This window comes from Maylandia zebra, linkage group LG11, assembly GCF_041146795.1.
Source record: "Maylandia zebra isolate NMK-2024a linkage group LG11, Mzebra_GT3a, whole genome shotgun sequence".
Lineage (NCBI taxonomy): Eukaryota > Metazoa > Chordata > Actinopteri > Cichliformes > Cichlidae > Maylandia > Maylandia zebra.
Genome location: NC_135177.1, coordinates 25,245,148 through 25,271,202, shown reverse-complemented (window position 1 = coordinate 25,271,202; position 26,055 = coordinate 25,245,148). Strand labels below are relative to the sequence as shown.

The window sequence follows — 26,055 nt, the reverse complement described above, 5'->3', positions numbered from 1 at the left end:
AATCCTTAACCCTCTCGTTACATTTCTACATCAAGACAGGCATCACAGCTCACTATGAACTATTAACATTAAAGGAGACCTACAGTATCATGCTTAACTGTCTTGTACATACCACTGTTACAATAGTGCATGTTCATATTAAAAACAGGCAAGTTTAAAATAATGAGGTTAGCGTGTAAAAAATTAGGGATAATATTCAGTGTGATCAGCAATAGCCTACCATTGATTTTTAGCTAATTTCCCCATTAATGCATTAAAATAGATTATTTTTTATGATCCTGATAAGAGTTGAATTGATTTTTAAATGTAATTTTTTTAAGGCATTACAGAATGTGAACAACGATTCTTTAAAAGGGTACTTTAACCTACTTCCTGTTCACCCCAGTAACGATGGTGTTAGCTACCAGCTATCACCAAGGAGGACAACGGTATGATCGAACTGTAGAGATTACTGAACCTTGTGAACCTAAAGCTCAGGCTTCGTACTGCTATAAAGGCCATAGGTATAGACAGTCTTTCTAATTTCCTGTCTTTATGATGTTACTGAGAACAGAGATCTAATTTCTGCCTGTGATCACAGGAGCCCCACCTGCTCTGATCTGTGTGTGACAGGCAGCCAATGAGAAGAAAACTGGCTTAAGTGGGAGGAGCTAAATCAGCTTGTTTTAGTCTGCACTAATTCTGAACTGTGAATCATGCAAAGCTGGAAGTGACAGGTCCACTTTAAGTATATGAGAATATTGCATCTTGTCCTTGCTGTTCTGTGTGCTCTACCTGCTCTGTCAAAGGTGAAGATGTCCCCCTCGCATTTAGCGGCACTTTTAGGCGTGCTGGGCTCGGAGCTACAGCTGGAACGCCGCCGACTCTTCCTCTTTGGGGAGATTTGCTCGTCTGTAGCAGAGTCTAAATCTAGAAGCAGAAGGGAGACAAATTTAAATCCAAGCAAACACAATGAGAGATATAAATAAAATGAGCATTATTTTCAACAGTTTAGATGTTAAAGTAAAAATTATAATGCACTATTGAAGTCCAGGAATTATCAGCAGAAAGCCAAAGAAACTGCTCTACAGACACCAGCCTCAAAGTATCCCAAAGTGCTTTGTGTGACCTGTTGAGTTCTTCCTCTTGCGGCGATAGCTCCCCAGAATGGCACGAGGTGAGGTGGCCAGGCTCTGCAGAGTCGGTGACGGCAAAACCTCCTCGGGTCGAAACTCTGGCAGCTCGGCAAATCGTTCCTCAAAGTACACCTCTGACAACACCCTTCCAGTCCAACACACACACAAAGACAGAATACACAGTATATATACACCGTCCATCAATAATTCAAACACAGAGGTTTACAGAGGCATTAACTCACTTGTCAACAGAGTCAAAGGTCTTCTTCAGAGGTGGTGGGCGGGCTTTGACCTTTTTGGGTGTGGGACATTCTTTGTCAGTCTGTGGAGGTGGCAGGGCGGGCTCTGTGGCTGATGGAGGAGGGAGAGGAGAGGAGGGGAGGGACTCCTTCCACCCAGCCTGCACAGGAAATTCAATACAGGCATTTTATTCAAGAACACAGAGGCACTACACGTGCACTACGGCTCAGTACTTTATTCTGGTAGTGTTTGAAGTAAAAGCCAGAATGTGATGCTCCCTCACCTCTTTGGCGGTTGTGCTTTCCCTGTTTCTTGAGTCAGAGGAGTCTCCAGCACTGGAGCCCTCCAGTGAGGATGCTGGTTCCTCTGTGGGATGTGCTGATGGAGACGCCGTCTGCCCCGGCGGTTCAAGATCAAAGGCAAAATGACTGTTGGCTGCAGCTTCCCTTTCCCTCTCCTTTTCTCGCTCCCGCTCTCGCTCCCGCTCTCGCTCCTTGTCTTTGTCACGCTCTCTCTCCTTCCCTCGGCCTCCTCCTTCATAGCTGCCTACGGGAATGGTGGCCACTGTTGCCTTCACTTTCTGTGGGACCCTGACTGGAAGCAGGGTGAGTTTGGGTGTGCCTGGTGTGCTTCCTGTAAAAAAGAAAAGAAATAAAAATACTTATGAATGAAAGTATTCGCTCACTCATTCAAGCAATGAACTTTAGTGGCAGGTTAAAAAACAGTGGGTGCAGTTGTACCGGGTGTTTGGATCTGAAGCGAAGGACTGCAGGGCCTTATGGAGCCAGCAGAGCCACTGGGAGGCGCCGCTGAGCTGCTGGAGGGCTGCGTCTGCCTCTCAAGCTGTCTTTCCGAATGTGTCAGCAGTTCTGCCTGCCTCTCCGTCTGCCTGTCAGTTTGTCGATCCGCAGGTCTGTCCGGAGGCAGGTGCCTGTCAGTCTGTCTGTCCGGATGTGGGTGCGTGATGATGGAGGGGGTTGCTGTGTGTTTGGGCAGGATGTGGGGAGAAGCGCTCGACGGGCTGGAGACAGAGTAGACCACGCTGGGGGGTACTGCTGCCATGGAGACCACCCCTGTTGCCATGGTGACGCTAGGTGAAGGAGGGTAGATGGCAGTTACTATCTGGCCCCCGGAGCCTGAAGCAGGGGCTGAGGTGGAGGGCTGTGGAGACTGAGCTGTGGCCAGGAGTGGTGGTTGACCTGGATGAAGGAGACAGGAAACCAAGAGGGCAAAAATAACCTCATAATTTTCCACATTGCTATGATGATCTGCGACATTTTCAACACGATGAATACCTATTCCTTCTCTTCTCTCAATAATCTGACAAATTACAGTCTTTATTGACAACTATCAATCCAGATTTCCACCTGGACTCGATGAACCAAGATTTTACTGAGATATGTTTGTTTATGTATTTAAGCAAAATAGAAATGCAAATATTAAAGGCAAAAATACAAGCTAACACTGCTAACAGTACTTTTTGTTCATGTATTCCCTTCATGTCATATGAGAATAAATAAAATGTACAAACTGGATTAGCCCAGGTTTAACAGCATTAATGCTTACTTTACTCAAAACTACTCATAAGTTAATGTATATTTCTCTGCTGCTCTGCAAGGCTGAGGGTGTAACTGATGAGGTTATTTACACATAATTAACACTGACTCACTTCATTTATGGATGACTGAAATTACTTAATGCATATATGCTTTGGACTAAATTATAAAATTTGTGTTTTAATTCAAAGGCCATTTAACCTAAATGAAAATGATAACTTTATTTATAGACTCTTGTGGTTTGTTGCATGTATTTTTTTAACAAGTTAATAAAAAATAGTTAAAAATCAGACTTAATTTTGGCAATAGCTCTATAAAGTAGTGATTTATAAATTGGCCTAAGAAAATAAAAAAATCACCGGTTCAATGGAGTCGATGGAATCCACTCTCCCACAGTACCATGCACTAAATAAATGCTGGAAAAAGTTTTACCGCAGATGAAGGTTACTACTGAAAAGAGACACCGGGAAGCAAACAATATCCATGTGTTGTTTAATCAACCGAGTATGAAATGGAAGTATACAATATTCAATTATGCAGAGGCTTATTTTTACTATATATGCATATATAGGTGGTGAAGAGGTCAAGCTTAGTCTTTTCCCAGCACTTCAGTACATCTAATACCAAGAGAGATATCCGCTCTCTTACTCTGCAACTCTTCAAGGCCACAAAAAAAAAAAAAGAAGTAATCATATGATATCTCGTAAGAGCTGAGAGATGTAGTTCTGCATTAAGATTTTTCATCTCTGTCAAATGTGCTTTCTGTGTGCACTTTGCATGTTTTCCCTTTGCCTCTGGCTTCCTCCCACAGTCTACACACATACATGTTAGGTTAAGTGGTGACTCTAACTGGCTATGATAAAAGTGTACAGAGTGAAAAAGCTTTATAATGTGAATTTTAGTCTAAAGTGCTCGAGTGGCTAATAAGACTAGAAAACTACTATATAAACGCAAGTATGTTGTGTACTACAAATCCAAAAATGAAAAGTCAGAGAGGAAAATGGGGAATGGAAGAGTGCATGGACATGGATTTCTACAGCTGAACTTTAGCCTATAAAATGGCTGTTTTTGATTAGGTAAGGTTTAGTTTAGTTAAAATGGGAACAGGCCTTTTTTTAAGCTTCATTTGTTATCAAAACAGGCTAAACTTAAGCATTTGTACAAACACAGGTAGGATTCAAAATGGCCTGTGTGTCTTCATAGCTACTGGACATTTCCACTTGACAACTGTTCCATTTTGTTGGTGCTAAAAGTTTAAAAAGTAAATCATTTGTCTTTTTTCCCCCCAATGGTGGTCTAAATGAATCAAAAACATTTATTATTGTAATGAAAAGGGATTGTTAACGGACTGAATAATCATAAACAGCCCACTGCAGAGAACTAACGAGTGGTAAAAGATTTACCCTTATTAGCCCTTGTGATGTCCTCCCGATTTGCATACAATGCGTGTCATCAGGGGTCAAAAGTGTCTCCACTTCATTTGACTGTTTTTTAAAGTAAAAAGTATAAATTGTCAATCAATTCAGTGTTACACCTTAGTTTTACTTAAGACCAACACATTAACACAAAATTTACTCAACATTTTACATTTTAGGGCCACCAGACCTTCTTTACAAAAAAATAAACCCTGTTTTTTAGCGAAAATAAAACAAGACAATTAAATATTTAATTGTTTAGATAATTTTGACTATCTGAATAACTAGAGAGTGCTGTATGTTGAACTTTAGTGAGAAAGTTTTTTTTGAACCATTTAAATTTTTTTAATGGCAGCAAATAATCACACTGGTGGTCCTCAGGGGTCAAAAATGTCCCCACTTCATTTGACTGTTTTTTTAAAGTATAAAGTATAAATTGTCAATCAATTCAGTGTTACACCTTAGTTTTACTTAAGACCAACACATTAACACATAATTTACCCAACATTTTACATTTTAGGGCCACCAGACCTTGTTTACAAAAAATACACCCTGTTTTTTAGCGAAAATAAAACAAGAAAATTAAATATTTAATTAAATTAAATATTTAAAAATTTTTTTTAAAAAAATTTAAAAAAGAATTCTCACTAAAGTTCAACATACAGAGTGCTGTATGTTGAACTTTAGTGAGAATTCTTTTTTTGAACCATCTATAAATTTTAAATGGCAGCACATAATCACACCTGTGGTCCTCAGGGCTCAAAAATGACCCCGTTTGCTTTGAAGCAACAAGTATAAAATATCATCCATCTCTGTGTTTCAAGGTTTTATTCAACTTTATTCCAACTCATTGCCTGACAGTTTTCTATATTTTGGCATGGTAGGAGGGCATGAGTCTGAGTGAAGGCAAACTTTCATGAGGACAAAGGCGTGTCCATATTTGACCCAAGTGCAGGAGGAAGCTCAGGTTTATTCCTCTGCACTGGTCCCATCATGGACAGCATTCTTTCTGCAGTTGCAGGCCAAGGGTCATATACAGTAAACAAGCTGTTACAGGTGATTGTTTTCTTTTGGAAACCTGCAATGTTAGGGACAACTCGTGTCCTGACTGCAGGACAGACGGTTTGCCATCGCACACGAGCATGTTCCATGTACAGCTGGACCTGCATCACATGCTGCCCATGTTTTTGTCTCAAAGTTCCCTGGTTTACTTGGATGTTCTGTTGGAGGGGACAGAGTCCTCTGAAGGGGACTTGGTGCTCATACAGTCACATCAGTACCAGGATCTTACATCACAGCAGGAGGAACACCCACTTGTGTTTCAAGTCAAGTCAACACCAACACACATCATACACCTCAAATGGGAGCACGTTTGTGTCATGAACGACGATCATCTATTGTGTCTTTATCAAGAAATGATGTCCTTTTTGTGCTTCTATGATTAATCTTGTGTCAGCATGAAAACTTCTCTACCAGACTCAGGATGTCATAAACTGGCCGTAGCGACTCTACTGGATGCGCGGCAGTAAGAATCAACACACCCACATATGCCTACAGCTGCATTCGGTCCATTTTTCTTCCTCTCTTGTTGTCCCTCCTTGTTCATCATTGAGTTGGCTGTAGAGCAGGTCATCTGCTAATTGGATGGTTGTTGGTTCAATCTCTGTGTGCTCTAGTCTGGAGTTCTTACCAAGGTGTCCTTGGGCAAGTTACTGAACCCCAACTTGGTCTCTGATGCATCCATTGGCATGTGAACGTTAAAAAGCAGAATACAAGCAGAATACACTGTGTATAATGCTTTCAGTACTCGAGTAGAAAAGCCACTGAAGGAGTATGGGACCTGGCACATGTGCTTGGACTGTGGTAGATCATCTTTCTCTGAGGCACATGAGAGAGTCATGCATCGTCTGTCACTGGGAAGGTTAGAAGACCAGATCAGTGTTTCCTCACGTTACTGCAAATATTCCTCTGTCTCAGCTGATTCCTCTTTCCTGCTTGATTCTTTGTCTTCATCATAATTGAAATGGATGATGTGTAGTCCTCTGACACATCTTCTATTTCAGTTTCACATTCTGAAAATTCAAGAAACTTCAAGAAGCCCAGTCACTTTCTCTCCAAGCTCCTCAGACTACCATGTCCTGGATGCCTGAGAACCTACTTGAACATAGTTCAGATTCTTCATCACTTTTCTTCACTTCATAGCCTTCTTCCACTTCTGCAGGTGGCTGATGTGCTTTTTCAGAGAAAGGGTAGCATGTGCTCTAAATATTGACAATATTTTCTATATCTTCTAACCCTGGATCTTCCTGAACATTGATTCTCCCTCCTCATTATACTAGAGGACAATATGTGCTTTGTCCTACTGGTCATTGCTTTGCACAACATGGTAAAAAAAAGTATGCTCATCAAAGTATGCAAATCTCCAGTGCAATGGAGGCTTTTGAGGATACTTTCTGTGTATGTATTATTGTAGAGTCTACCTTACAATACGAAACACTTTGATGCGGCTGTTGTTGTGATTTGGCGCTGTATAAATAAAATTTAATTGAATATAGAGCACCTGCCTCCTCATTGTGCTGCCTGTTGTGGTTGTTATGACCAGTGCTTGACCCCACACATCAGTGATCCAAGATCAAAGATGTTTGAAAACAGTATGGTGTGAAAATACGGCTCTTTGCAACACTTTGTACTTTGGGGTCATTTTTGTCCACGAGGGCAGACAACGTTATAAAATTCAATAAAAACCACATAAATAAATCAAATTACTTGAAACTTATTCCAATCATTCATAGTATAGTAATGAATAACTTCTGTTATTTTCAGCCCATTTGATGAATAACAAATACATTTTTGATAGCAAAAGATTTCTTTAGAGGACAAAAATGACCCGTGGACATTTAGTAATGTTAATGTATACTTAAAATGCTGTGTCACCTTTGTTATCTCTTATTTTTACACCACATTAAGTTATATTTACTTTCATTTTTGTCTTCGGGTCCAAACTGGCTCTTGATAGTAAAAGCTGTTGAACCCTGTGCTCTATAAATAGACTGAATTTACAACTTGGGCCAAGAGTTAAACAAGTTTGTGAACTTTGCTCACTGTGGCCTGTAACTGTATAAGCTCATGGAAATACTCAGAGACATAATAGTCTAGTAGATTTCATATATTAGCTAAGAGCATTGGAAAACCTGTTTTCTGGGTCAGAGTGAGGGGCTACCTTGCCTACATGTGGAGGCAGGAGCACCACATTTAAACGGAAAGAAACATCCCCCAATTCAGACTATTAACATGAGCTTTCATGAGGGCACAAAATCATCCATTTTCCCCCCACAGCTGACACCATATACCCCAACACCGTAACAGCTTCGGCCAGCTGATGTAAGATCTTAGCCGAGACCCTCTTTTCCTCTACATCTCTGCTGTGTTGCTCTTTGCATTTCCAGGTGCTTTGATCATGCTGCTTCCCGGCTGTGCAGCTCTCCCCTGCAGGTCCTCTAACCCTGAACGCAGGACGTTCTGTCAGCGCTCCTCTTCACCAAAAACTAGCTTTACAAATGGTTTTGTAGTAAATCATGTTTACAAAAAGGTTTGTCCTCCAGCTTATCTCAACGTCTTTGACACTGTTGTGTAACGAAGTGTGCCATCGACCAGTAACAACCTGTGTTTTGTAATTTTAGTGTAGTGTTACTGCTAAAAATTCAAATGAATGCTAAACCAAGATGAAAAAGCAACTTGGGAAGTCAGGGAAAGTTGAGTTGTTGATCTCATCCTCAAAAACATCATATCCACCATGTAAAGTGAACATTAGAAGAATTTGTTTAACAATGATAAAAACTCATGCATAGTAAATTAATTTTTAGGCTTGAATTTACTTTGTCATGTGACAGTTTTTAACGATTTGTTGCCCTCCTCGTAGAGTGACCTAGATTCGTTATTTATTAGCCTAAAAGCCTATAATAAAATAATTCTAAACACGAAGAAGCTATCAATGTTTTACTTAAAGCAGATATTTTGAACTCAGGACCATCCAAAGAGCACATGAATGCAGGGTTAGTGTATGTTTCAGCTAGCAGAAAAGGTCATCAGTCATCAATGCACTTTGATGCTGGCATTGTTACATCAACATTATTCAGAGGGCCATATGTGACCCACACAGTATGATGTATTCAAAATACAGAATTGCTGTATTAAAAACAAAACAAAAAAAACAACCCAGGATCTTTGGATTATTTTTTCCACGGCTCTGACCTGCAATCAGCGGCTGTACAAGCGTCTGTCCAGGCGGGGCAATGGCTGTGAACCCAAGAGTTGCAAGGGGCGCGGGTACGTATGCAGACCCAGGAACTGGCAGAGCTTGCTGCGAAGGGGAGGAGGCTGTTGCATTGGAGACTAGAGGCAGGGTGGATGGTACCCCTGGAGTGGACTGGACGTAGGTGATCCTGGACAGGAGGTACAGATACAGGTGAGGTGATTATTATAAAATGAAAAAAACAACAACAGAAGAAGAAGGCAAGAAGAAGAAGCAGGCGGAAGGAGGATGACATTTATTGTAATAAGAAATGTCAGGAAGGGTGCAGAGGCAGCGACAGCCCATGTTACAGTAGAATAATGAGGCAGACTGAGAGTGCAGGGAACAGAGACACGATTGGAAGGAAAGAGGAAGACAAAAAGAGAAGTGCTGCAGTGAGGGTCAGTTGGTGAGTGTACATCACAGCAAGTAGCACTAGATAACTAGTGCTGCGTGTGTGTGTGTGTGTGTGTGTGTGTGTGTGTGTGTGTGTGTGTGAGAGAGGAGATGAGAGGTAGTGTGGGGGTGGCAGGCAGAGGCAACTTGGGCCACCAGCAGCATGACTAACATATCCAGAATAGAGCTGTAGTGTTACAGCTGCACCCCTACTGGAATTTCGGTTTCTCGTGTTGTCTGCTCACTGTGTTACAGGAAATATGGAGAAGCTACACAGCTTCAGCTTATATGCTGCAAGGAAAAGATAGCATATTGTTTTTTAATAACTCAGCTGTTAACTTATAATATTGTCGGTGATTACTCAGAGAGTTTTATTTCCCCATTAACTGCAGTAAAAGCCTGTTTGGAATTAAAGTGCCTTTTTTTAAAACCTTGGAAGGCATAAACTGGCCCATTTAGAAAGTATTTCATTTGGTCTAAAACTGTTGAATAAACCTTTTATTATCTAGCCAGTGGGCAAAATCGTCATGTAAAAACACTCCTTCTGATTAACTTCTATTTTGGAAGTAACCAAATTGAGTGCACACGGAGACAGAGCATGTCTTTAAGCTCAAAATGATTTCAGGGAATTATCGCTGGTTAACTGATGTTTACTACAGATTGTGAATGAAGCTGCACGCATGGCTTGCCTTCTCCATTTTAATGTTGCATCAAAGAAAGCACAGCAGCAAACCTGTAAAGGGAGGATCAACGTGTTCCCTCTAAGTATTTATGTGTATATATATACAGCACATCTGTCATATGCAGAAAGCCTGCAAAATACGGCTGCAGCTATTGATTTCTTTGTTAATCGAGTATCTTATCAATTAAGTAAGTTATCGGATAAGAAATACTTTTGCCTTATTAATGAGATTGCTTATTGGTTTACACTTTAGAAATTACAAATTTTAATAGTTTAACTGAATTAAACACCCATCCACAGAACTAAACTGCTAAATTAAAATAAAAATTAAAAATGCAACAATAGACAGATAACAAATACAGAAATCTGGAGCTATCGCAGCTATCATAGGGGGGGATACAGGGTACACCCTGGACAGTTGGCAATAAAAATTAAAAAAAAAAAAAGGTACATAAAAACAACAGACTTCAGACTGAGTTCTGACAGGATTGTACCTCCTGGATGAGGTACATTTGCTGTGTGTTCACGTGTATGTGTTTTTAAGTCTTGTATGTGGTGATTGCAATGAAGAAAAACGTTCTCTGAACTGAACTGTTTGCCATGTGCTGAGCTGCAGCATGTCCCAATTCAGAAAACGGATGTTCTGATGGTGTAGATGTTAATAATAATAATAATAACTTTATTTATAAAGCGCTTTAAAACAAAGTGCTGTACAGCTATTTGAAACTAAAAAGATGAATAAATAAAAAGGGATAAATAGCAGTACAAGTAAAAACACAATACAAGTTAAAAACAGTAAGAATTTAAAAAGTAAAAGACATAGAAATTAAGACATGTAAGATAGGGTGAACAAATGTGTCTTCAACTTAGTTTTAAAAACCTCCACAGAGCATGCCTGCCTACTATTTTGAGGGAGGTTGTTCCAATAATAATCAATGATTAATGATAATTAGTGACAATAATAATTCAGTGTTCAACCTAACAGCCCCAGGTCAGTGGCTGAGAGTTTCACTTGCCCATGCAAACAAAAAAACAAAAGCAACTTTTGAATTTTGTTTTAACTTTTGTTTTTATTTTTATATATATTTTACATTACTAGAGCCTTGAAATAAGCTGTAAAGGAAGGTACGGGGTTTAGTACACCCTATACCCCCCTTTAGATTCGCCCCTGCTTGCTGCAGGTATCACTGTGATAGAAAGTGGCCAGCTGCAGCCTTTATCAATCTGCCTAATTTAAATTAAATGTATTAAATTAGGTTAACAGCTCATCTGCATATTTTATGTGAACTTCTATAGCACTAACGCAGATAGCTTGTAGTCTAAGATAAATGGCGGTGGATGTGAGCAGCTAAAACATTGCAGCTTGTTGAACAGGTGGGTTTAAAGCTTTGCATGCAGCTTTTTCCAAGTAAAGGTTTTTACAGTGATTAAAGTAACAAATGCTGTTTTCTTTTACGCCACCTGAGCGTCTTGACGACAGCTCCACATTAAACTACGACAGCATCATCTTCACTGCTGCTGTTGTACTATCAGTCTTTTTGTGGAAAAACTGGGGGCTGCATGACCTTAATATTATAATACTTTTTGTTCACACGTGCTCCTAAATACATTCCTACTGCGGGTCTATTTTTAGTCACAAATGTGGGTGAAACGCTCACGCTTACACGGTGACAACCGAGTGCAAACGAAGCATCGAAGCCAAGAATTTGCCTCAAAGATTTTTTTGTAATCGAGTTACTTGATGAATTGTTGCAGCCCTAATGCAAAGACACTTCCAATAAGTGAACAATTACAGAGATCAACTGCAGCTCAGGGATACTGGGGACTAGGGTGCACAAGGGCTGGCATATGTTTATAAATGAGTGCTTGTTAATCAGAGCTGAGTCAAGCCTTACTGGCACATTTGTTTACAGCTGCTCTCAGACATGTGATGTGTTGCATTGCTGGGTTTATCTATCTGTTAGAAAATAGCTTTTAAGCTGTCAAACATCAGTCTCCATTATATAAATGCTTTATGTCAGTTCAAACACGTCTGTTATGAACAGCAGTGGAAAGTTTAGAAATACTGTGAGTAGTGACAAACAGCCCCAATAACCACACTGGAAGTTTCACTTCATTTATTAACTAGAATTTAAAATGTGTTTAACACAGGCTGACAGCACTAAAGCTGTTCCAGTTAGCTATGAAAAATGGGAAACAGATAGGTCAACATTTAGCTGCCGGGTAATTCCTCATCTTGCTCACATGCTGTGTAATTTATAGGTAAAGCATTTACTGGATTTTCATTTTTAAAGTGAGTGGAATGAAAGAAAATCCAAAGAGGGGGGCAAATGTGGGTAAATCGACGGTGCTTTTCAGATGAGTTTTTTTTTTTCTTCTATTGTTGCCCTGCACTGCCAGATCAACAATGTTCTCAGTGAACAAAACACTTTTCTTATGCCTCTTTTAATTTTGGCTCAAAGGGCTATTCAACAGATCATGCTTTCTTTCTCATAAGAAACAGTTGGAGGAATTAGCTGTGCATGTGTTATTATTACTCAGCTGTCATAATAAGGCAGCAGACATGATATAAGTTCTTTAAATACTAACATTTTCTGTTTTCAACACATTAACTTTTTTCTTTTTAATCACATTACTATATTTTGCACCTAAAGAAATTTTGTTACTGATTCTAATTAAGAAGAAAGATAGGACACCACAAGGTTACAAACAAGCACACAATTAAAAATATTTTTTAATGATTTTTAAAGAGTGCCAACATGGTGATAGTGGTGTTTATTTCGTTCCTTGTTCTTTATGGGATCTCTGCACTCCTCTTTCTGGTTTCATCTACTTTCCCAACCCCCAGCTGGTTACAGCAGAGTGCCGCCCCTCCTTAGAGCTATTTCTGATATAGGTCTCTTTCTTTTAAAGAGGAGTCCTTCCTCCCCACTGTCACCAAGTGCTATTGGTGAACTACTGGTCCCATATTCATATTCACTGTCTCACTGCAGTTTGATATCTCCTACCTTGTAGGTGCTGGTGGCACTAGAACAGCCTGGGAGGGGGCTGATCCTGGTGCTACCACAGCAGCTGTGCCCACTGTTACAGGGAAGGGGCTGGCAGGATGTACTGCTCCACCCTGAGGCAGCTGAGATTGAACAACGGGCATAGGAGCTATATGGATGATCTGGGGGGGAAAAAAATAAAGATAGAAGAACCAACACAAATGTTTATTTGCAGCTTTGCTCAGATAAAGCTTTAATAAGAAAATGACTACAGTTTAAAAACACGTCATCAGTGAAGCACCGCTGACCTTGCTTCCGGACTGAGCTCCATTCTGGACAGGAAGAGGTGGAGCCACAATCGGAAACTGCTGGGCAGGTGCTGGCGCAGTCCGCACTGTTGCCATGGGAACAAGCATTTTACCCTGGAGCGCCGGAGACTGTGCTTGCACTGATGAAAACGCGGATAAACAGGGGGAATGAGCATTTCATTAGAAGTCAACACAGACTATTAGCTCCAGTGCTGTGTCTCCTGTTAGAGCTTTCACCTCTAGTTCCTGGGCCGACTCCTACTGCTGGGCTGGACGTGTATCCCGTCAGTGGACTTGTACCCTGCTGCTTTCCATTGGCCAAGGACACATGTGTCGGTGGAGCTGTGGGCAGGTTGAAGACACTGGTTGGCTGGCTGAGCTGCTGAGGTGGACTCTTTGGGTTGGTGTTGGCAGGTAGGGTAGGCAGAATGTACTGGACTTGAGTGATGGCCTTACTCCCAGGGGGTGCCAGGGAGGAAGCAGGAAGGAACTGGGGCTGAAGCAGGGGCAGAGGCAGGGGCCCGTTGGTTTGGCTATGCTGAGCTGAAACAGCAGTGGGTGGAAGAGCCTGCGGCTGAGATGGCTGGGGTTGTGGGGAGGGGGTTACAAGCTGTATAGAGGGTTGGGGAGGCAAAGCCCCTCCTAACACCAAATTAGTCACTACACCACCTGGACCCATAGCTGGACTGGGTGATGACGAAGAATAGTACCCACCCCCTGTGGCTGTGGCCCCGCCTCCTGAAGCTGAACCAATCAAGAGTTGCGGCTGCTGCTGGGGAGTCAGAGACTTCCTTTCGGAAGGGTGAGGGTTGGATGAAGTGGCTCCATCTCTAGGTTTGCTGGCGATAGGGAGCGGTGTGCTGATAACAGGACGCATTACATTGGTCACCACTGTAGAGGCCACCCTAAGGAGTGGGTTCGCCCCCAGCGAACTTACTGATGAGGGAAGAGGCCCTCCGGCTGGAGAAGTGGACATGACTGACTGACCAGAAGAAAGGGAGAGTGAAGTGGCTTGCCCACTTCCACCTTCCTCCCCTCCAAATGCATCCTTATTCTCTCCCTCTGCTCTTTCCTTCCTCCTGTGGTCCATAAATGCTCCCCCTCCTGATCTCCCCTCATCATAGCGCTTGGTGGTGGGGTAGGAGGACAGTGAGACACTCCTACCATGAGGAGTATGGTGTGAGGAAGAGGAGGAAGCAGAAGAGCAAATGACTGGAGCAAAAACTCTCTGAAAAGGACAAATATACAGATGTTACACAGGATAATCACCTTTAAAATGTTTCAAGAAATCTGTGTGTGTTAAACTGATAGCTATCAATACCATTACCTTTCGATCGCTTTCATCACCCGAACCGTTCTCACTATCGCTGTCAGTCACACGCTCCTTACACTTGAGGTCTATGGAGCTGCTGGGATAAGGGTCCTCTGCGGAAAGAAGCACACACTCCAGCTACACTTGATATTCCTTAAAATTTAACATCCACTCAAAAGGTCAGGGAAAACTTGTGATGCATTCATGTAATGCTGGGAGAAAGCAGAGAACACCTTTTATCCAAGGTTGTCAGCTTGCATTGCAATCTTGTAGTCAGACCAGTTAGACAACTTTAATTAGCCATTTTTGCTGTTACAGAGTTAAGCCCTTTCAAAAGAGGTTGAACTCGCTGTATTATTTTTTATTTTATTTCTAATGCAAATCCCAGATGATGTGCATTTGCAGCCATTTAGCAAGGATATTGTTAATGTCAGTGATACCTGAAACTTCAGACTTGTAATTACAAGCGAGAAGCTGACGTGAACAGTTTTTCACACTCAGCTGCTCATAATTACCGTTTAAATAACCAGATAATTGGGGCATGTCTGAAACTGCTCTCACTTCTTAAAATCTGAAATGTCAAAGTGGCCAATAACAGGAGAGACTAAACAACATGTGACTGTTTCACAAGGAACTAATTGCTGACATTACCTCTTAGTACTGAGTGGGTGTTTTGTTTTTTTTAAACATACAGAAGATGACAATACGCAGTGTGGTTCAGTGCTGCTGGAAGCAGTTTACTAACACATTAATTGCTCTAATCTAATATGGCTGCATGAGCACAGTAGTATTCATTTCTCACCAATGACATCATCATCTCCCTCCTCCTCACAAATGACCATGCGCTCCTCATCACTGGTCATGTCCTCGCTGACCCCACGCTGAGACTGTGCCAAAGGAGGGGCATGGCTCGAGAACTGATTGCCACCATCCCCACACATCTGAGACAAAAGACATATTAGGATGACCTTCTTGTTGTAACCTTATTTGGGTTTGATGTAGCAATGTGTTAAATGTGTTCAAGATGCCAGTCTGGGACTGAAAATGCACCATCCTACTGCCAAAACAGTTTTTTCATGTTTGTGGAAAGCAAAAGTAGAAAACATCTTCTATTGCTGGGAATACAAAATGAATTCACAAAACACATCTTTAAATTTCTGACTGCACTGGTAGCAGTAATGGCTGCCTTTCATTTATTCTTTAAAAAGAAAATACTAAGCTTCAACATTCAATATTCAACGTTCTCAGTTGATGAGCTGTTCTCCTCTCTCACCTGTGCCAGTTCTGCAAGGGCTTGCGTATTACCCCTGTCACTCCGCTCCAGGCTGTGCACAGCACTTTGGGAGAAGGCTCTGGGGCGAGTAAGCTGGCTCGCATGGCCCTCTCCTGTAGTCCTCTCGGACACGCCCACCAGTCCTGGACTGACACCCTTCAGCTCGACAGAATGGGGCTCTATCCCAAGGCAAAAATATCACTGATAAGGACTTGAAGAATAACGGGCATATGAGAATCTCTGTAAATGTATGCTGCATATTGACCAACCTGTGGATTCAGACATGCTCCTCTCTCTGATGTCTTTGCTCCCTGGTACCCCACGACCTTCAGAGCTGGACTTCTTTCTGTCTTTATTGCACCACTTCCAGTCTGGGTGGGCCTTGAAGTGGGCCTCTTTGACCTGAGACCAAGAGAAGGGACAGGTATGCATCTAAACTGATATACGACTGAACCATTTTTCTAAAATTATGTACATCTTTCTGTATGTATCTGGATACCTGGAAAGCCAAATCATGGTACTTCTGTTTCTCTTTAGGTCCTAGAGCGTACCACCATTCCCCAAGAATCTTGCTGACTGTCCTGTTGTCCTGGTTCGGGTGACGCTGGTGAACCAATGCTCGATGGCGCTTGCTGAAAATCATAAATGCATTCATTGGTCGCCTGATGTGGTCCTTCTCCCTCTGAAAGAGTGAGCAAGAAAAACAGTCAGATATTACGTGACATATCTTAATTAAGGACACACTGAGAATTGTGTTTTTGTGGATGCAGTGAATAAAAAAAAAAAAAAGACAAACACCACCTTTCCAGGGCTGCTCTTGTCTCCATCTTTGGGCAGTGCACTGAGCGACTGAGTACGTCTCTTTCCTGGTGATGTAGAGAGAGGCTGCTCTTGTACGACTCCTGGAAGGAAGCTAAAGGAGACAGAAAAACATCTCTGGGTCTATAATCTTTAAATTTCCATACCCGCATGGAGGCTGGCCCATTAGCACTTCTTCTCTTTCCATCTCTAATATTTAAAAACCCGGTAATTTTCTACTTAACATCAGGTATTATTTACCTTAAGGCTGCGAGTCTATGAGATGTAGACACTGAGCACAAGTAGTTCATCTCCCATGAGATACAGCAGCAGATTCAGCAGATAGCTAATCCATTTCAATGTCTGACAGCCTGGCCACTGCCTTTCATATAGTGATAGAAACCAGAGATGGAATGCTTTTGTTCCCATCTGCTTTGTTCTGGCATTGAGCTCTTCTGCCCAAATTAGCGCAAGGATACAGAAAATATCACACTCCCTTACTGTATGTGTGGGTACACAGCACCACACAGAAAATTACTGTGAAAGCTGGCTTGGACAAATACATAACCACTTTAACAGATAAAACATGAGGGTTTGTGCTACCTCTATTTCTCTGTGTTCTTTTAGCCTGACAGATTTACCCACAAAATCCCAATACAGTGAAAAGAAAGAAAGAAAGAAAGAAAGAAAGAAAGAAAGAAAGAAAGAAAGAAAGCAAGCTGCTCTTACGGGTCATCCACATCACTCTCAGTTTCACTGTCAGGCCTCTCCCTCTCTGTATCTCCTTTCTCTTTCTCTGGAGGCGGCTCATCTGAAGCAGGGGGAGGCCTTGATGGGGGACCTCTCTCTACAGTGGGAGGTGCCTCTGCAGGCTCCTGTGGCAGCGCTGCCACCCCCTGACACTCTGAGGAAAAACAACAAATTATTCAGGGCAAAGAAAGCAGTAAATGCTGCTGAAGTTTCAAAGGAAAATAACCCGAAACTGGTGACAACACCTTTCCCCCCCCCCCCTCCTTACAGCTTCTAGGTCAGTCTTAATATAAACATTACCCGTCTTCAGACTGGCTGCTTGAGGGTGGTTGACTGGGTGCTGGCCCTCTCCTGGCTGAGAAGTAGCATCTGATTGGGTAGGTGCCAGAAAGGGGACCAATGAATGCCAAGGGAAGACTGGCACTGACCGGGGCTCTACATTGGTCCACACTGCAGAAGATAAAAGGAATTCAGATTAATTTACCTGATAAGTTCACAATATGAGGCCTTGCCTTGAATTCAGATTCAAAACAATCTGTCATTCGTACTAACAAATCAAGAAACAGCTTACTTATTTAGAGGAGTCACTGTAACACTTACACAACAGTCGCATTCCTACTCAATGACCAATTAGTTTACAATGTGATCAAGCACAAATGTTATATTATTTTGGATGGAAAAACAACAAAAAATACTAAAAATCAGACAGACAACAACAGAGTACTTCTTGCAGTAGTACTTTGGCCACAGTAGCATCTTGCATTTTAGCCATCTAACCACAGGCTGGATAACATCTGGGATAATAGGTAAAGGTCGGTGGTTACATGGCAGAATAAGAAAGAACCAGTGCTTTGAAAGCTACCAGTAATATCAGTACTGCCACAGTAACAGATCAGACCTCCATCCACTAAACTGGTTAAATCATTCCAAAAACTGCAGATGTACAAAAGGACTCTCTGTTCCCAATAACAGGCTGAATGGAGAACAGAAGCCATTACCAAATGTCATAAATAAAACAAATGCTGTATAACTCACTATTTCCTTTACTGAAAGAAAGAAAGAAAGAAAGAAAGAAAGAAAGAAAGAAAGAAAGAAAGAAAGAAACTCTAGATAAAAATGCTTCATACATTAACAAAAACACTCAGAAAGGCATTACACTGTGTACCTGCATTACACTTCAGGTAAACAATAAGATATGGACTAACCAAACATGCTTAATCCTTGGCGAAGATACTGAGGATTCTCTGATGAGAACATTGTTGAAAGAAATCCTTGATGTTTTCAAAAGAAAAAATCTTTTTTTTTAAAACGTAATGATAATGAGTCCTTTTAAAATCTTTCTTCTATAACATGTAGATATCCAGGTAAGAGAACATGTTTACTCCAAAAATCTGGGAAGCTCATAGTGTGTCTGGATCCCTTTCATCCCTACAGGTTGCAGCCATCATTCAGAAGAATAACTGCATCACTTCCCGACATGATGAGGTCTTCAAGAGGTATCCTTATTTATTTATTTTTAACCTAACTAAAATACGAGATAAGAGTCCATATATCCGTATCGCAGTATGCCGCAATCTAATAACGCACACGGAACAAACATCAGTGGACAGGGTGTACTGTAAACGATTCGTAAGAAAAAACTAAATAATGTTACATTTGTGCGAATGTAGCGGTGTACAGACGAGCCACTGAAAAAAGACGATTATGATCGAAGGCAGGGTTCCGCCTCCCTTTGGTCTAATTACCCCCGATGCCCTCTCTCCCTGTTTGTTTACATTACTACAGCAGCCCGGGCATGAAGGGGTTAACAAGGCCTCGAGCCCATCCACGGCCTGGATTGATACAGCCACCCGGAAACTACGCAGTCCTTCTGGGCCATGTCAAAACGTGCTCTGCGCTACTACACGGTTTTGGGCAGGTGGGGCTCGGCAGGTACTGAGAAGCACATGAAGTCCCGGACTCGCACAGCTACAGAGCGCCGTATCGATCAGGGTAAAACAGCGCTCCAACAAGCAAAGTGGGCTGATCACAGCTCAAGTGATTCTTCTATTTCCAACTACTGTGAATCTGCTTAATTTCCAAGTGTTCGCCGTTTCCCTCAACACCGACTTTCAACACTTGCTGATTCGGGCATTTTAAAAGAAAAAGAGGGGGGGGGGGTAAAGAAATCACGGCAAATTTAGCTGCCTCTTGCAATAACCGGAGCCTCAAGTGCACCGCTCCAAATTGGACCAACCTCTCGGGAACGCCCCTGGTCGTGCACCCGCCGCACAGACACGGGCAAAAGAAACGCAATTATTTTCATGTCGCAACTATAAAATCCTATTTTCAAATGTACTGACATCAAATATAACACTGTCTGTTAAGTGCATTACTCCGAAACTTGTTTCTCTGATATATGCCCCCCACCCCCCTCGGGATTACGATATCCACCTGTTTTAACCAGGCAATTCAGTTAACACCTATAAAAGAAACACCGAACTAGTTGTATTTGTTCCCACTCATAAGAAGACATCGTTACCGTAAATCTGGTGCATTCATCCATCACCCTGCGCTCACAATCCCGCTATCCATCAGTTTGATTACCGAGAAAACCACCTGTACTGTCTCCGATTTAGCAGTTCCTATCCTGCCTGACGAATCTGGCCACAAACCTGACGTTAGCTAGCAACTGATGAGACTACAACACAGCGATGAAAGCAACCACGGTGAGGACTCCTGGCTCAAGTCAGCGAGGAGAAAAGGAAGGAGGGGAGGGGGGTGCGATGAATCGCAGTTGCTGTTGTATTTTTCTTACTCCTCCTCGATCAAGCTTTCGAGGCAGCAAAAGAGTGACCGGTTGTAGATGCCCCCCCTCCCCCAGTACAGGACCAGAACACGGCGGGGGGTGGTGGAAGGAGGTGGGGGCTTTAAACCCCGCGACGCTGGGTGATAGCCGTTTGAGAGGTCGGTCTGTCTGCAGCAGATTAGCTAGCCACTTCGTGCGGACGACATCGGCGCGCACACCGTCCAGTCCGCTGACTACTTGCTGTTACTCGTGTTGTTTTGGCCCAGAAAAGTCCTTGTATCACATCTCCACACCTCCCAGCCCGAGTTTACTCCCTTATTTTTGCCTCATTCGCTCTCTCTCGCGCGTAAGCCTTGGCCCTTTCTTTCTCTTTCCCTCCTCTTCCTCTTGTTGTAAACTAGGCTGCTTGCCCCCCCCCCACACACCTCCTGTACTCGTACCCCTCCCCTTCTCGTCCTGTCAACCTCGCCCAGCCTTGTCCCGCCCCCCCCTGGGCGAATACTATTCGGCTATTCGCCCTGGCGTCGAACCGTCATCTACCCGCCGCGCACGCTGATTGGCGGAAGGGTGCGCTGGAATGCCAGTCATATGCAAATTACACCCGGCGTTACAACTATAACCTCTTCTCCCTCTAATCTCGAAGCTTCTTTAAAATACTCAATAATAGTTAATAAATATTTTCACTGTATCGATATGGGAACACGAGCTGGAGTCCGTGTAAGGCCTCAAAAGTGAGTATTTTTGTGCTTCTTTCTTTCATTGGTGGAGGAGTCGTAGTAAACCTTGAGTGGTGGGTGAAAGCGCGTATCAAACGCCGACACTCAGATGTAGGCCAACCGATAGCTTAACAGAATTTAGAGAAGCTCCGCCCCCTTACTAATGCTCGGCTCCAGTTTTAATACACAAAAAGACCACACATGCAGGGAGGCGCTAGTGTGCTATCTGCGCTTTACCTGTCACGCTGCTTCGGTCTCTCTAGGGAATCTGCACAGGGGGTGGACTCTGATGAGGACTTTGGGGTCAAGATTGCAATGCATACCCTCACCCAATAAACCTAGATAAGCATGCAGGGTCATTACAAGTTAGAAATATAAATCATTCGAAAAAGGAATTTGAAATACATATAACCATTTTCTGGTGATGCTACACGTTTGCTTTCAGAAACACAGCCAAGAGCCACGAGGCAAGTGGTGCAATTTTCCCCAATAAAAAGCTCTTCAAATATTTTCCATCTCTTCATCATGCAAATGTGCCTCCTCCAAGACAGAATTAAAAATGTTCTGATGCAACACTCACAGGGACAAGGAGGAAAAGTGAAAGAAAAGAAGAAGAGAATTGAAAACAGGAGAGCAGGACTGGTTAGAAAGAGAGGAAAAAATGGGTGGAACAGACTAACATTGGAGAGGACCAGAGGGTAAAAATAGACTGAGAGTCATTTTCAGCAGGAGAGCCAGAGAGAGAGAGAGGGGGGGGGAGGTATGGGGGGTGGAGAGAAAACAACTTGTGAAAACAGAACTTCTTTCAAAAGGAGGAAGGGTGTGAGAGGCCTGAGATGGGGCAGACAAAGGGGAAGCATTTAAATAGATTTTATAGACATTATACTGATGAGACAGATAGAAAGAGGATGGGTATTTGTGATGTGGGTTCTCACTGAGGCAAGAACTGCTTCTCAGCCTTTTTAATGGTTCCATAAGACAAATACAATACTGGGAGGGACTGAATTTATCACCAGCAGCCAGTCAGCACATCGGGAGCTTGAGACCTGACCAATAAGGCTGAGAGACACACTGGCAGCAGCTGCCCTTAGTAGTAAAAAAGTTAACCCTCTAAGTCCTGGGTTACACTTCTATAAGAGTATTTGGAAATGTTTGCAACTCAAGGGTATTGAGGACATTTCCTTACTTTTAGTCTTTCGTCACATCTGAAAAGCACAACTTGTTTGACGAGTATTTTATGGACACATTTATTTAGAATCAGAGTGTCTACATCAGCGGTCCCCAACCTTTTTTGCGCCACGGACCGGTTTATGCCCGACAATATTTTCACGGACCGGCCTTTAAGGTGTCGCGGATAAATACAACAAAATAAAACTAGTACTGGTACCGAAAAAGAAGATTTATTCATAACACACGTGAAAAGACCCAGGAAAACCGAGTTAACGATAAAAACAATAACAAAATAACGCTGAAAACCGATAAAAACCCTGAAAACCATACATTTCACACCTGAGCCTCTACCCTCGCGGCCCGGGAACAAAAGAATCATGGACCGGTACCGGTCCGAGGCCCGGGGACCGCTGGTCTACATGACCAAATCAACTATTTCTGTAAAGTCTTGGGCTTGTATTATAATACCTATCCCTGGGGCACACGTCCAATATAATAATCTTTAAAAACACTAGAAATTACATAGAAAAACTAACAAAAACTGAACTAAAACTAAGCAGTAAAAACTAAACTGAAACAAGCAAAACCACTTTGGAAACTAACTGAAACTGACCTGAATTCAAAACATTCAGAATGAAACATAAATAAAATGTAATTGGAAAATACAAAACTTTAATCACTGACACAGACTAAGAGACTAAAGCTTATCAACTGCACTGCACTCTCAACAAGTCAATCAAGCAAACATGGTGTGTTAAGGAGGGGATGCTGGACAGCTTGGCTCAGAGAATGAAAAGGAAAAAAGAGTGAAAGAGGGTTAGGGGTGGAGATGAAAGATTGCTGTGGCTGTTCAGTGGTTGCAACCCTGGGTAAACATAACTGGAACTGCAACTGACCAATTATTCAGAGCGGAATAATGGGTTTTTCCTTTATCCTGGTCTGAGTACGGCACAATTCCAGTTCACTTAGTGTTGTAATAATACTGCACATGTATTTGCACAAAAGTAGATTAACGGTTTCTGGCCGTCATACCTTTTTAGAGCAAAAGATGTGCAGATAAGAAAATCAGTTGATCGCGTGCACAAGAAGCTGCATATGCAAGGGAGGCGAAATCAACACGGTGGGAAACCACAGAATTTTAGCACTTAGTCACATAAAACAAGAGATAAGTGGTGCAGACTGGTAAGACTAAGATAGAAGGTGTGAAGACAAACAGTAAAAGAGAAATTCCCCTAAAGCTTGGCTTCACCATCTCTCCCTGCTGCTGTGCTGGCGGTGCAGTATCTGTGTAGGTGTTCAGCAGCTTTCATGTGCTGTCTCTTCTCACAGACATCATGCTTTTCATGTGCATATGTGTGCATGCCTTTACCCCCCAATTACATCTGTCAAACGCCTCGTGACATCACACGAGAAACTTTTCCTCCTCCTCCTCCTCCTCCTCGTCTTTACTTACACTGGCACTGTGCAGGCGGAGCACCGCCTTCGCTCCTTCTTCCCATCCCATCTCTCTCATCCCTTAATTCATCTTCCACCCCTGTCCTCTGTCTCTCCCTCCCACAACCCACCATTTTGCTCCGTCCAATTATAACTCGATCCACCAGTCTTTTGCAGTTACCATGGCAACAGCTATGTTGGGCACAGGTTCTCCATGTCGCCCGCGGTCACAACTCTACTACTGACCATCACCACCTATTGCATTAAAATAAACCAATCGCTGTTATGTGGCATACGGATACCAGGAGGGACGGCTCTGTGGGGGCTTTCTTAAGATGCTTGATTCGCTCCTCATTTTGTTCCAGTTTCATTGAAAGTTAGACAAAAAAAAAACAAAACTGTGACTACAGATTATGTTCAGTGATTACTTTGATGAATGACACACATTAGGGAATTGAATAGAATCAATGCAAAAGGCTCTACAAGACTCATTAACACTGCTACCAACATCAAATGATGAGCAGCAGGAAAAATATGTGAAACACGAAGTTAAGACCCAGATCCCTCCATCAACCGAGTGAGGGAACTTGTAATGTATGTGTCTGACCATCTGGGGGCACTACTAGCCTGCAGATAAATGGCTAACAAACCAGAAAGCAAGTGCATAGACTGTGGAAGTAGAGATGCAAAGGGAAAGGAGAGGAGGAGAGTGGGATGAAGGACAGAGAAGAAATTGTGAAGGAAACTACAAACTCGTTGTAAACTTTGTCATATGAGGAGCACCTGAAAAGAATAATGAATGTGGGTTTGACAGAAACCTTAAAGAAGCAGTAACAAATCTCAATATCGCTCTAACTTTACATGCATTCAAAGTCTTGGAGCCACCTCAGACTACAAACTCCCAGTGCACCAATGCATTTTGAGAATCTCCCCAAAGTCCATCAGGAAACAGGATTATGACTGCACATGACTTTTGTGGTAAGTCTTGAGGGCTTCACATTTGCTTTGGTGCCAGTCTAGATGGGCTGCGTGATCCAGATGTGGTTGTTGCCATGGCCAGGGAGGATATGCAGGGCTTTAAGCGTTACGTAAAGCAGGGACGGGAGGGAGTGGGGATGTTATTCCCGGGTATCCGTATCCGGGTAGACCAGGATGAAGAGAGCGAAGTGTAAAAGGAGGGGAAGCGAAGCCACTGCAATGCGATGGAGCAAAGGGTTAAAAAAAAAGTCTCATAATTGTTTAGAAAAAAAATCAAAAATGAGATAGACGAAGGCGGGCGAATGTCAAAAAGATGCATCGAAGTGCAGAACAGCAGTGCAAAAAAGTGTATTCACGTGTTCTTAAGGGAGTGTGACATGTTTACTCCATGTTGCACAAACTGCGTGTGCATGTGACACTGAGACAAAGAATTATGAAGATTTGGTAAAAATGCTGAGGAATAATGACATATAAATAATATTCAAATATAAATCTAATAATTAAAGGTGCTCTTTAAGAAAACGTTCATGCTTACAATGAGTCTGCACAGAGAGGTAGTTTCACTACATGGTCGTATAGAGAAGAGAGGAACTAGTGATCTGGACACAAGAGAACAAATACACAAAAAACCCACCATAAACATCTTCTTCACCGACTTCAGAGCTGAACTGATGAAAGTCGTCACTAAAGAAGGCTACAACTTTCATTAAATATAAAAAGTCACGTATTTTCTGCTGATTTTAAGACAACTTTCAAAATTACAGACAACAGCAGAAGATGAGGAAGCAGCTGCTGCTGTATTCTGAGAGCATTTCTTTACACCTAGGGAACAATATGGAGGGCTTTATTTTCATAGTTTATTATGCAGTGGTTTTACTGGTCTGGCACACTTGAGATCAGATTAGTCTGTATGTGGCCCATAAAATAAAATGAGTTTTACACGCCTGAATTAAAGGAAACCCCCTCCAGTTATCCTAGATTGTTTCCATTTTCTGAGAATGTTGACTAAAGATGCCCGAGATGTAAGAAAGAAGGAGCCGTTAGTAACACGTTAGAGAGTAAAAACATGTGAGCCTGCTGAAGTTCTTCTTCTCTCAGAGAAAAGGGACACAAGCACACGTGCCACACACACACACACACACACACACACACACACACACACACACACACACACACACACACACACACACACACACACACACACACACACACACACACACAGAAAAAGGGGGGGACTGCCTTTTCTATTTGTGAATATTCTGTGTTATGTACAAGCTACATCAGTGTGATGTTTGCTTTGTTGCCATGGCAACAGACATTTAGCGCTCACACATCATATCCGGTACCCAGTGATTGACACTTTGTTAGTCTGTCTCATAGATGTGCGCACACACAGACACACTGCATGTAATACACATGTGACACCATTTTAAAAAAAAGGAGAAGAAGAAGAAGGCGGCTCTTGTCCTTTACCTTTTCAGACGGTTTGTTTAATAGCTTTTTGTTGTTGTTGTTGTTTTTATGTTGCAGGAAGTTACAGGGGTGCTTAAAAAGACACGACAATGTAAAGCCTCATTAGCACCTCATAGATGGTGAAACACACACATACACACGCACACACACAGGGAACATATGCAGCTTCGTCTTAAAAAGTACATCACAGTGTCAGCTTACCCGCGGCAGGGCGTTGCTGTGTTATTTCAGAGTGAATTAATGAAAACACAACCTACCGATGCGTGTGTGCAGGATTATACTGCAGAGAAGACAGGACTGATTACCAATAAAGTAATTGCATGTATTGTCCCTTTGATCTTTTCTATTTTTACACACTAACTATACACTTGAG

General features: G+C 42.3%; 1 protein-coding gene across 9 annotated transcripts in view; it reads right to left on the bottom strand.

Moving 5' to 3' along the window:
* The window catches only part of cicb (capicua transcriptional repressor b), a 43,814-nt gene that overhangs the window by 2,602 nt on the left and 15,157 nt on the right, over positions 1-26,055 (bottom strand). For 4 of the 9 annotated variants that reach the window (XM_076890088.1, XM_014410585.4, XM_004550886.6 and 1 more), the window contains 17 exons: positions 17,424-17,573; positions 17,103-17,277; positions 16,377-16,488; positions 16,075-16,257; positions 15,845-15,977; positions 15,576-15,754; positions 15,105-15,243; positions 14,318-14,415; positions 13,228-14,218; positions 12,991-13,130; positions 12,704-12,864; positions 8,578-8,768; positions 2,096-2,554; positions 1,639-1,988; positions 1,358-1,515; positions 1,109-1,269; positions 775-909 (listed from right to left, as the gene is read on the bottom strand). In XM_076890088.1, coding sequence (XP_076746203.1) covers positions 775-909; positions 1,109-1,269; positions 1,358-1,515; positions 1,639-1,988; positions 2,096-2,554; positions 8,578-8,768; positions 12,704-12,864; positions 12,991-13,130; positions 13,228-14,218; positions 14,318-14,415; positions 15,105-15,243; positions 15,576-15,754; positions 15,845-15,977; positions 16,075-16,257; positions 16,377-16,488; positions 17,103-17,277; positions 17,424-17,573 — 3,915 coding nt within the window. Of the gene's footprint in view, positions 1-774; positions 910-1,108; positions 1,270-1,357; positions 1,516-1,638; positions 1,989-2,095; positions 2,555-8,577; positions 8,769-12,703; positions 12,865-12,990; positions 13,131-13,227; positions 14,219-14,317; positions 14,416-15,104; positions 15,244-15,575; positions 15,755-15,844; positions 15,978-16,074; positions 16,258-16,376; positions 16,489-17,102; positions 17,278-17,423; positions 17,574-18,328; positions 20,329-26,055 lie in introns of those variants that run through there. The other 5 variants (XM_076890089.1, XM_014410586.4, XM_014410587.4 and 2 more) reach the window with 4 other exon arrangements.